This window comes from Bubalus bubalis, chromosome 3, assembly GCF_019923935.1.
Source record: "Bubalus bubalis isolate 160015118507 breed Murrah chromosome 3, NDDB_SH_1, whole genome shotgun sequence".
Classification (NCBI taxonomy): Eukaryota; Metazoa; Chordata; class Mammalia; order Artiodactyla; family Bovidae; genus Bubalus; species Bubalus bubalis.
Window position 1 is genome coordinate 134,780,174 of NC_059159.1, and position 12,506 is coordinate 134,792,679.

Sequence of the window (12,506 nt, forward strand, 5' to 3'; positions counted from 1 at the left end):
GATTCCGTGGAGAAGGAAATGGCAGCCTGCTTTAGTAGTCTTGCATGGGAAATTATGTGGACAAAGGAGCCTGGTAGGCTGCAGTCCATGGATCGCAAAGACTTGGACACAACTGAGCAACTGAGCATACACACACACACACACACACAAGCACAGTCTAGGCAGACAGCTAGTCTTTGAGGAGAAAAGCAAAACCACAGTAGCTTTCTTTGAATAGTGCTTAGAAACAGCATCTCATCCGGGACTTCCCTGGCGGTCCAGTGGTTAAGACTTTGCCTTCCAATGCAGTGGTTGTGGGTTAGATCCCTCGTCAGGGACCTAAGACTCCACATGCTTCGTGGCCAAAAGTCAAAACATAAAACATAAGCACTATTGTAACAAATTAATTAAAGACCTTAATAAATGGTCTGCATTTGAAAAGGATCTTCAAAAAACAAACAAAAAATAGCATCTTATTTACTTACGCAAGGAACACAGTTTCTATGGTTTGCAGATCTCTAATCCTTGTGGAAAGAAATCAAACCATCCTATTATGAGTTGGCTTGTGAATAGTTTGGCAGAAAAACCACATTCAGAATCCCATTCTCCTAAATGTGCTATGTCAATTTCCCTTTACTCTTCTTTGTCCCTGACAGCCTTTCCCTCTGCAGTACCCACTGACAACCCCTTCTGCAACATTTCTACCATCCTTTGAAGGACCATCCAGCTCTATCCCCACCATGGGAACTTCTCTGACCACTCCACCTTTCTGTGATCACTGTTTTCTCTGGGCTCTATTAGTGCTTCTGTCTTCTTAGACAAGCTATTTTCCATGAATTATTTCCTCCTAGAGGCATGAGACTTGCTCTCTTCCCGCGATCTAAAACTAAACATCACGTCTCTGTCCAGCCTCCAGTTCTTCACCCTGTACCTGATGGATCAGCTACAACATTTGTTCAGTTTTGCAGTTTCAAATCTAAATAGACTACTCACCTACCCTAAGAATTCTGTATAACCAAAGTCCAACATTGGAAGTAGGATCATTTGGGTGTTTATGAAGGGATTTGATTAGATGGATACATAAATATATACAGAAAAATACTTGAGTCATATGTATTCTCTCCTCCAAGTCAGCACCACAGAACACTTACCAAGTAAGCAAAAGCTGTAGTAAAATTTCCCAACAAGAGTTCAGGGACTAGCAGCCATGAGAAAATCCTCAAACTTAAGTATAAATTCTGCCCCCCTCCCAAAGAAAGAATAAACCCCAAACTTGATTTTTTCCCACTTAAAAAAAAGAGAGAGACAAGTTCCAAATTATTTTTACAGTACAAAAATTTTATTTTTTGTTAGGATAATTTAAAGTTTAAAACTGAAGTAGACATATTCATTTTACAAACAAGATATTCTTTCATAAGTAAGACCATTAAAAACAGTAAACAAAAAAGCTGTCTTTACAAAAAGCTCTGTGCATAGCAACTTTATACTGTATATAACTGACAAAGCAGAAATGATCAAATGAAACTATACAGTTTGAAAATGAGACCTTACTGTACAAAAGTTAGAGAAGGGGATGGTTTTTAAACCATGCATATTGGAATGTGCAAAGAAAAACTGGGGAAGAATACGATGCTGTAACAAAAAAAAGAGAGAGAGAGAGATAAATAATGCAGTAAAGTGTCCCTTTAAATGAAAAATCTTAACACAGCTCCTTTTACAAAGATAGGATAGAATTTGTAGTTACCTATAGAAATACTTATTTCAAGTGGCACAAAAATAACCTGGAACCAGAATGATTTAACAGCAATGACTAAAGAGGACAGAGTAGCTTTGTTTTTAATTTATTAGTACACTAAACATTATCCTTACACACATTTGTACACTTAAATAGATCTGTCGCTGCTGAGGTTCTAGCTGAATGGTCAAAGATGTCTGGTATTTAGTTACACACATTTTTCGGTGTAAAGCTACCGAGAAATTCTACAATCATTTTGAAGACAGTACTGCACTCATCTTCATGCAAGAGCAAAATTCACAGATTCTAAAAGCAATGCTACTTAAAAAAACATTTCCTTATGTTGGATTGGCTGGAATCCAGGTCTAAACATGCTTAATTTCATTCTGCCTTCACTTTTGGATGGTGGTGTGTGTCATCCACACTCTTCCTCTTCCATCACATTTTTCACTGGGGAACGTTCTCTTGTGTGTTTCCCTGTTTTGTTTTTTTGTTTTTTTTGGTGCTTTAGGCCCTGACTGTGAGGGACAGTCAGCAGGATTACAAGCAAGCCAGGTTTCCAAACTTGGATTAAAATGTGCGTAGAAATAATATTTGGATCATATTGGGTAGTTCTGGAATAAAGGCAGATAAGACCATTGAGGGTTGAATAGATGTGGGCAAATGGAAGGGAGGGAGAATTTATGACATCATCTAAACTTGGCTCAATGCACTGAAGATGTTTGTCCAAGAGAGTTGCATCAATTTCTAATTGGAATCCTAACCTAATACCCCAAACTGAAGTCTGTGTATAGCCTGTACTGTGGTATCACTTAGTCAACTAGGAGAACCCTGGCCTGGAAAAAATGACATCCTTATTGGCCATTGAGATAAGTCTGGATATATCTCCAAGACCACACAGACTTTTAAGACTTAGCCCCATTTTAGCAGCTCCTTCAAGATTTCTCCCGCTAAGACCTAGTCCCAGAACTTATGAGAGTCCGTCACAGGCCTAGGGAAATATGCTATTTGGAACATGGCTGCCCCTACCCTCTGACTTTGCTAAGAATCTAGGTTTCCATTTCTTCAAATATCAGAGGAAAGAGGGCTTATAACCTGCCTCTTCCTCATCCTATCGCATTCTTGCCTGGAAACTGTGTCAAGCAGGATACAGAGTTTTTTTCAGGTGAGTTTAATGCCATGAAAGGGGAAATCTGCGGTGATAAGGAAAGATGTGGACATCCTAATATTGATAAGGAGGAGTCTGAAAGACAGAGTCAACTTCTTCAAACCTGCTTCTGAAGTTCTATGGGGCTTACATCTCTATGCTGAAGCAGGCCACCAAAGAGGAGGGAACGTGGGGCTCTGAACAGGAAGATTCCACAGGGGCCAGTTGGTTGGGGAAGTCACGTGACTTTGGCTGTCTTTAAATGAGCCCTGCCTTTTCCTGGGGGTCGCAAGGCCAGGGGTGCACTGAGACGGGGGAATTCTCTGCACTTCTCAGGGGAGAATGTCGGGAGCTAATGTGAATTCTTAAAAATTATATATTCACAAAGAGTGAATACCAAAAGGGACATATAGGCTATTAGAAAGCGGACGGAGCTGGGAATGGATGGATGGGTTTGAGTATTTGTGTACGAGCAAGGACTTGCATCTTTGTCTCTGCACCAGGTTGTTCTACATAAGGTACATATTCTTGCCTGTGTGGGTCAATAAAATGATGGAAAAAGAGGGGGATGCGGGGCAGGGGATAAGAGTCTAGTAAGTAACTGCAGTAATAATCACACACCTTTTAAACTTGTTACTACCTGTTTGCATCACTTCCATTTTACATCAGGAAGAGAAATTCCTCTCTCTTCCAAAAAAGTCTGAATTTCTACCTCTACTTACAATAAGTTACACATTTATTTATTTAAATAATTGTAAAACATTTAAAAATTTTTCCCTTTTTTTGTTTTTTTTGTTTGTTTGTTTGTTTTTTAAGGAGATTAAACTATAAGCAAACACACATACAAGCACATTTCATCATTCGATTCAGGTTTCGTTTTAACAAAGTCTTTCATGCTGGTACCCTGTTTTGTTCAATTTTTTTTTTCTGCATAAACTAAATTGGTATCTGAAAGGCTTCATAGAAAATAGAAACTTTCAACTTTTTTTTTCCTACAAAGAAAAACAAATAGTATCCAAAATATTAAGCATGAATTGTTTGCCAATTTTTTTTCTTAAATATTTTACAAACATAGGAAGGTGGTTCTCATAATGTTCGTAACAAAGAATTGCATTTCTGCTCTTAGCACTGACTACGTCAATGACATCTTTTGTCCTTGTTCCCAAGAGGGTCAGTTTGTGTAGCTACCGTCAGAGCTACATGAGAAACAGGAGACCAGGTTAAGAGGTGGCTCCTTGCAAAGCCAGATCAGTCCATCATGTTCACCTGGGGGCACAACTCTCCCCAGAGAGCTCCTAGCACTTTCTTTGTTATCGGTCCATCAGAGTAAGTAGTTTTGTGCTATAAGAAAGCTGTTCTTCCTCTTCTTTACATGGGGGGCACGACAAGTCCAGTCATGGCTGTAAGGAAAGAGTGGACACAAGCATGAGGTTTAGAGACTCTTTACATTAAAGTCTAGAACCCAGAGAGAGGGGTAGGGGATGGGATGGACAGTCTCGAACAATCCAGGGTGATGGTACCTTCAGCTGATGTGGGAACCCACTGTCCTCAGGTCCCAGGTGGTGCAGTGGTAAAGAACCTGCCTGCCAATGCAGGAGATGCAAGAGACTCAGTTCGATCCCTGGGTCAAGAAGAGCCCCTGGAGAAGTAAATGGCAACCCACTCCAGTATTCTTGCCTGGTGGGCTGTGGTCCAAGAGGTCACAAAGAGTCAGGGACACAACTGAAGTGCCTGACAACCCGTGAGAGGCACTGAAGCTTTAATCACTGAACATAAAGCTTGCTGCCTTACTGAATCCCTGAACCTAACACAAAGCTTGCTGAAATTTTGCTTCAGAGGCTAAGAATCATGTTGCATTTCATATTAATGGGTTGTATAATTGACATATAAACATGTACTAAATTGTAATATGGATATATGTGTAAGATAGTTTTCATTATTAGACTAAAATAATTTCTAGATTACACAGTTTCAAATCACTTAGCTGGAAGAGGAAAATAAATTCCAGGTGCCAAGCCTATTGAGTTACTTACAAGGCATCATTTATAATAAATCAGACTTTCTACCCATCCTGGGTTTCTATCCATTCTAGCTGAAATTTGATGAGTTTTCTAACTGGTTCATCTTCCTTTGGGGTGCACCACTATCTGGGCTTCCCTCATAGTTCAGTTGGTAAAGAATCCACCTGCAATGCAGGAGACCCCGGTTCTATTCCTAGGTTGGGAAGATCTACTGGAGAAGGGAAAGGCTACCCACTCCAGTATTCTGGCCTGGAGAATTCATGGACTGTATAGTCCATGGGGTCGCAAAGAATCAGACACACAACTGAGCGACTTTCACTTTCACTATCTGTGATGGCCATTCACTAAGGGATGCTGATTCACTGGAACAGAAGGGCTAACTTAATTTAGCCCTGATTTAGGAGTCACCCCAATCTCTACTCTTCATCCCCAATCCAAGTGCAGTGTCCAGTGCCCTAGTCCATCCATCCATCCTAGTCCCTAGTGCAGTATCCATCTGGTCAAGTGGAAAATGCCTGTCTGGGCAGTATCAGGTTCAAGGTGTCCCCTTGATATGAAAAGTAAAGCAGCGTCAGCACAATGTAGAAAAATCACACACCAAAATGCATCCCTTTGGCCTTGGCTTTCGGGGGTGAACCCACCGAACTTGCACATTCTTGGAACCTGGCAGAGTAGTTTCCTTGTGTCCAAATGTCACACTGTATCTAGAATTTGATCCTTTAAGTTTTATTGTCAAAGCCTCATCTAGAGGGCTTATCAAACATCACAGAAGCGTTTGGCCAAATGGTGCTCACTAGGCTTATAAGCAAATGGCCAAAATTCTTCCTGCTTCTTCCAACATCTCTCTCCACCCACTTCCTTCCTTCCTTCTTTCCTACCCCCTCCCCTCCTTGCTCCTTCTCCCTCTCTCTCTACCCCTTCTCTCTATGCCAGCTCGTCTTCTCAGACAAGATTGTCAGCCGTCTATTTCCCTGCCCATACAGCCTTTATTGAATGTTTGTGAGATCCGGATTAAGGTCTTACACAGCTAGCAAAGCCTTAATTATTTTTGCCTGTATTACTATATATTGAATCGATGTAACTTTTCAATAAAGGCAGTTCAATTCTGGACACTCCCCGATGATTTGGAGATATAGGAACTCTGGTAATTATCCCAGAGTGTAGGAGGGTTTTGGTTTTTTTTATTATTCTATTTTTTTTTTTCTCCTGGAGGGAGCTGGAAAATGAATCTGGCACATAGTGCATAATATCATCTTGACAATCTATACTCATCAACTGTGAATGCCTGATAAATGAGGTGGAAGGTGGGGGAAATGAATAGGGCACGTTGAGCTCCCCGGCAGTAGGTCCGGGGCTCACGTTTTCAACTTTAACTTGTCTATTACACTTCAGCCTCATCAGCCCCTTCCTTTTCCTGCATCCTCAAGAGAGTTATCTAAAGGGCTTATTAAAAGGGCAGAGCCTCTCCGAGAACAAGATCCACTGCATGTCTGGAGAAAAACATATTTCACGGATTTTGCTTCTTCCTGGTGTCACGTTGGGCACTTGGGTGGGTGAGACTCTGCTCCGTGGTGACCCTGACTTCTTGCTTGTAGAAACCGTTGCCAGTGTGTGCATGTCCATCACACTGCTATATTTAAAATGGATAACCAATAAGGGTCTACTGTACAGCACAGAGAACTCTGCTCAATATCATGTGGCAGCCTGGATGGGAAGGGAGTTTGCGGGGAAACAGACACCTGTATATGTATGGCCGAGGCCCTTTGATGTTCGCCTGAAAGTATCACAGCATTGTTAATCGGCTACACCCCAATGCAAAATAAAAAGTTTTTTTAAAAAAGAAACTGTCACCAACAGACACAAAGCAAAAGTTAATTGGGAAAGTGCGTAACTGCACGTTGTCCAATTTCTTTTTACCTTTGACATTTTATGGGAATTGTAACAGTTACTCTTCAGTTCAGGTAGAAAGTAGGTACGGATGAATGCTGAAGAGAGGAACTACTATAATATTTCTGTCCCCGGAGAGTCTAAGGGCTGCCAGAACTCAGGCTCTGGGGTCAAAATGTCTGAGCTCAAGTTCTTCAGTCACTGGCTGTGTGGTCCTGGGTGAGCTCCTTAACTAGACATGGTGATAACTGGATGACCTTTGCCTTTGGCTCACAGGATGCTGGAACAAGATAATTCGTGTAAAGTGCTCGGTCCAGCATCTAACATGTAGGGTCCAGGCACGGTCCACGAGTCTTGGAGAGTGTTGGCTGTGCAATCTTCCTGCGGGCAACTGAGACCACCTCACCTTACAGCAGGAGAAGAGAAGAACCTCCCTCTCAGCCTGTGATTTTCAGGCTCCACCTCAGACCATCTTTTCACTCTCCCACTGTCTGTCCCTCAAGAGATGGAGCATCCCACCGTTCAGCCGCCACCACCCCAGGATCCCTTCATTCAGTGTCTGTGGGCAGCACATTCAAGGTCAGCTCGGCTCTCTCTGTCTCTGCACCAACCGGACACCTGGTGTTGCTGGACCTTGAACTGCTGGTCACCTGGTCCAAATGAGGAAGAACAGGAGTGAAGGCTTCTGGAAGGCATCCTTTGTCAGCCCCAGCCTCTCTCTGCCAGGCACGTCCTTTGCTTTTCCTGGTTCTTCACACACATAACTTCTCAACAACCTTGAGAGAGAGCAATCAGTTCTCCTGTTTAACAGTCTAGGAACCCAAGGTTCTTGGATGACAGTGACTAGCATAGATGCCCCAGCATGAGGGAGGCTGAGCTCCAATTCCAGCAACATCTGATGAAGTCAAGTTCATACACAAGGGCATACTGTGTAGCACAGGGAACTCTGATTAATGTCATGTCCCATTGTTCCAGTGTTCTTCCCACCGTGGGTAGTCCTTGAGGTTCTCCGAAGAATTATTTCTCCATGCACAACTTTATATTTCCATAGTTCTTTCTAAGTTTTTTAGTCTCCAATTCCTAATTTAAGTGTCCTTTTTGTTCTTTTCTCCTTCTCTTCCACCTTTTCCTTCTCCAGCCCCTCCCCATCCTCCTCCTCCGTCTTAAGGTTCAAATCACCAAGAGAATTTGGAGGGAGTTTTAGGACTCCAACCTGGAGGAGGGAAGGGCAACCCACTCCAGTTTTCTTGCCTGGAGAACCCCATGGACAGAAAAGCCTGATGGGCTACGGTCCATAGGGTCACACAACTCCATTCTGACCAGTGGACCACAGAGGGCCTTGGGCATGCATCCACCAGCACAGTGGGGATTCCAGGCCATGGCAGCCAGTAAAATATTTGTCCTGGCCTCTCTGAGGGCCAAGAGCCAGGTAGGACTCCTAGGTGGGTCACCCTAGATACCAAAGACCCCAAAAATCTGAGTCAACTAGCTCTGCTCCCCAATTCTGTCCCTGCATGAGAGAGGGGTGGCAGGTGGCAGTCAAGTTATACTTTTCTTCCTCCAAGTGAAGCTGAAAATATTGGCAAGAGTTGCCTGGAAGGAGGAAAAAGCTGTACCCTCCTTTTCTTCTTCTGACACTGCACTCAACTTTAGTCCTTCTTGGGCCTCTCACTCTGCATTTCCCTGATGAGACCTGTGTGGCCCCCACCAGACTTAAGGGACATGACTAAAACCATAAGACTTGGAAAGGGGAGCCATCACTGCTGAAGAGGTGGCGGGGAAGGGGAAGATGTGGCAAAAATTCAGCAATTGTTATACTTAAAACGGATAACCAACAGGGACCTACTGTACAGCACAGGGAACTCTGCTCAATGTTATGTGGCAGCCTGGATGGGAGGGGAGTTTGGGGGAGAATGGATATATGTATATGTATGGCTGAGTTCCTTTGCTGTTCACCTAAAACTGTTAATCAGCTATGTTGTTGTTTAGTTGCTAAGTCCCATCTGACTCTTTGCGACCTCATGGACTGTAGTCCGCCAGGCTTCTCTGTCCATGTGATTTCCCAGGCAAGAATACTGGAGTGGGTTGCCATGCCCCACTTCAGGGGATCTTCTCTACCCAGGGATTGAACCCACATCTCTTGCATTGGCAGGCAGATTCTTTACCACTGAATCATCCCCTATACTCCAATACAAAATATGGAAATATATAGACTACCATATATGAGATAGATAGCCAGTGGGAATTTGCTGTATGACTCAGGGAACTCAAACCGGAGCTCTGTGACAACTTAGAGGGGTGGGTGGTATAGCTATGGCTGATTCATGGTCATGTATGGCAGAAACCAACATAATATTGTAAAGCAATTATCCTTCAATTAAAAATAAATAAATTTAAAAAAATTCAGCAACTGTTCTCTTATTCCAGTCTGGAGGTAAGGCCATCATGGGGAAAGTTCTGGGCATGTCCCCTCATGCTAGGCTAGAAACCACTGGTCCTTGATGAGAGACAGGGCAGTGGAGATGCCTAGCTACAGCCTCAGCCTGCTTCTCACTGAATCTGACATCTGGATGAAAAGCAAAATATATATATATTTTTTTTTCCCTTCAAATATACAGATGTTTCCAACTATTCCCATGCTGGGTGGCATGTAGACCCAGCTGCTTTGTCTCATTAGAAGCAAAAGAATTTTCAGGGGCTCTTCTGAGGGCTGGATTTTCAAATCTTATTTCACAGTTTGTCTGTCAAGTCACTTGACTTCGAGGAGGCACCATCACTCAAATGGTAGAGACGTGGCAGGAACAGGCCATACATCCCAGAGTCGTGCTCAGCGCCAGCTAGCGAAGACACCCTCACAAGTATCCCGCCCCCACACAAGGCTCAGGATCCCCCGTGCAATCATAAAGCCACCAGGCAGATGCAGTTCCAAGGTCAACACGGTCCATCGAGGCTGTGCTGACCTCAGAGGCTTTGATCCACGAGGGGTTACCCGAACTTCTGCCCTCTTTGGTTTTATCCAACACCACCTGTCGTGAATGTTTTGCATGTCAAGATGCAAGGAGCAGCCTAAAAATAATGTGGGGCGTCAGGCTCCCCCAGCGCTCAGCAGTTTCCAATTTGCTCTCATGCCATCAGCTGCTCCCATTCACAGTGAGGTGATTAGATTCTCATGTGCTCATCATATGCATGCTACATCATGTCATATTATATTTTAGGACATCACTGAAGAACAAGTCTGATGGGTGATATTAATGCTTGTTCTTAGACACAGTATATCTTTCTTCCTTTCTTCTCTACCCCACCCCTGATTGGGCACCTGCTATCAATTTCACCAGCATGAAACCAGAATTCTCAGAACTCGCTGGTTGCTTCTGATGGATCTTGCCCATTGGTGCCATGGGACTGGGAATGCAGTGTGGGTGGCAAGCCGATTCATGTGGCACCTGCTGTGGTGGTCAGGTACCTTAAGGGAAATAGTGACATGGGCTTGTGAAAAGCGAGGTCTGGAGGGCTTCCCTGGCAGCTCAGTGGTGACGAATGCACTTGCCAATGCAGCAGACACAGGTTTGATCCCTGATCCAGGAAGATCCCATGTACTGTGGAGGAACTAAGCCCATGCACCACAACTACTGAGCCTGTGCTCCAGAAACTGGGACCCACAACTACTGAAGCCTGATGCTCTAGAGCTTGTGCTCAGCAACAAGAAAAGCCCTCACACCACAACTAGAGAGCAGCCCTCACTTGCTGCAACTAGAGAAAAGTTTGCACAGCAACGACGACCCAGTAGAGCTTTAAAAAAAAAAAAAAAAAAAGGCAACATCTGGGGAGTCCAGACACTCCTGGAGGGTCCACATGGCTCTGTTCTTAGTTGCTCAGTCGTGTCTGACTCTTTGCAACCCCGTGGACTATAGCCCACTAAGCTTCTCTGTCCCTGGGGATTTTCCAGGCAAGACTACTGGAGTGGGTTGCCATGCCCTCTTCCAGGGGATTTTCCCAACCCAGGGACTGAACCCATGTCTCCCACACTGCAGGTGGATTCTTTACCGTCTGAGCCACCACCCTACCTATTCTGTGTCCTTGCAGAGTTGTCTGACTCCTCTATTATTCCCCCATCTTGCCCTAGGATAGAGAACTAGCCCAGTTCTACAAGTCATGCTGGTCCCACGATGAAAACACCAAAGCATCTCCTTGTAGGGAAATGGCTAGAGACACAGAAGGCTGCAGGGCTGTTTGCTCTCACTTTGTGGACTCTGTGGCACATGAACCACGCTGACTCCCAAGGTGCTACAGCTTGCTTACCTCTGAATCCGTTTCCATTGCCACTGGAGCAGGCAGGCGAAGGGGAGCCTTGGGGCCTGATGACAGGGGCAAAGGCACTCTTCTGTTTGACAGCAGGAAAAACTGAAGAGGAAAACGGGAGGATGGAGGATGTGCTGGAAGATCCAACAGTGGGACTTGATGACATGACTGGAAAGCAAAGGACAGTCCTTCTTTAGAAAGAGAAAGATCTAGGAGTTAAGTTCTTTCTTCGGTACATACAACCAGTACATACTGATTGCAAAATTACGTGTTTGTTCCAGGCATTGTTCCAGATTCCAGGGATTTGAGAAGAAGTTGAATGTGACAATGACCCTGCCCTGTCCCTTGGAAGGAATAGACAAATGAAACAATGAGCAGGGTCATCATCGTATTGGCGTGAACATGATGCTAAGGAGATACATCCGGGCCGGGTGCTTTTCTGCCTGGAAGAGTCAGGAAGGCATCAGCAGGAGGTCATATTGTGATAGGTCTTAATCCACAGGTACTGGGTTGGCCAAAACATTTGTTCAGATTTCTCTGAAAGGTATTGTAGAAAAACCCAAACAAACTTTTTGGCCAACCCAATAGAAGCTCAACACGAGAAGGCTAAGACCAACCTCTGAAAAATGATCAAGTCTACTAAAAAACAGAAACCTCTTTTTTTTTTTAATCCTAAAATGTAATCTTGTCTGGGATCCATGTGCCTCCCTGGCAGTTCTCAGGGCACCAGAGATTTGCTCTGTAGGGTAGGCATCTTCTCAGAGCGTGCCATCTCTATGGGCCACTTCCTCATTAAATGTAAAAGTTTATTAACATTGAAGAGATTACCTCCCTTCTCCCTCTACTTTCAGAGCTCCTGGGAAATAAAGCTGCAAGGCAGCCTCCTCTGATGTAATGTGTAGGAAAAAAAACACACCAGTATTAACATTAAAATGACTTCAAGGAAGCCAAAAGCTAACTGTTGTGATTTCCAAGAAAAATAAAGGCAACTTACACAACAAAGTGCCCCACCTATTAATGTCAGATACTCCACCAACTTACATCATACAAGAAGATAATTTTCTTCCAGGTTCAATTTGCTCGAAAAAGAGGTAAACTTGAGTTCACACATGTAAAATTGTTAGAGAGAGTATTTTATAGTATATGGTCAAGTTTCAGGGACTCATTCTAGCATAGTGTCCAGAATTCTGAACTGTCCCAAGTCATATGACTTAGAATTACTGGAACATAATGGCAAAGGCCATAATAAAGGCTAAGAGTGCTGACTTCTACTTCATATCATCAGTAGTCCAGATAGTCCACAAGTAAATCTGAAACTGAGGACATGAATGTGAGTTAATGTTTCAAGTATAAGGTGAATTTTGGAGGTCCAGTGTTCTGATGGCCTTTGCAAGACTCCATCCTCATTTTTCCCCTCTCCCTATAAACGTAGACATTC

General features: G+C 43.7%; 1 protein-coding gene across 1 annotated transcript in view; it reads right to left on the reverse strand.

The window, feature by feature from the left end:
* Positions 1–1,310: 1,310 nt before the first annotated feature.
* EBF2 (EBF transcription factor 2) overlaps positions 1,311–12,506 on the reverse strand; it is a 221,597-nt gene continuing 210,401 nt past the window's right edge. Inside the window, exons 15-16 of the mRNA XM_006057336.4 lie at positions 11,069–11,236; positions 1,311–4,261 (exon numbers count right to left, since the gene is read on the reverse strand). Coding sequence (XP_006057398.1) covers positions 4,230–4,261; positions 11,069–11,236 — 200 coding nt within the window. The 3' untranslated portion in view covers positions 1,311–4,229. The remainder of the gene's footprint in view (positions 4,262–11,068; positions 11,237–12,506) is intronic.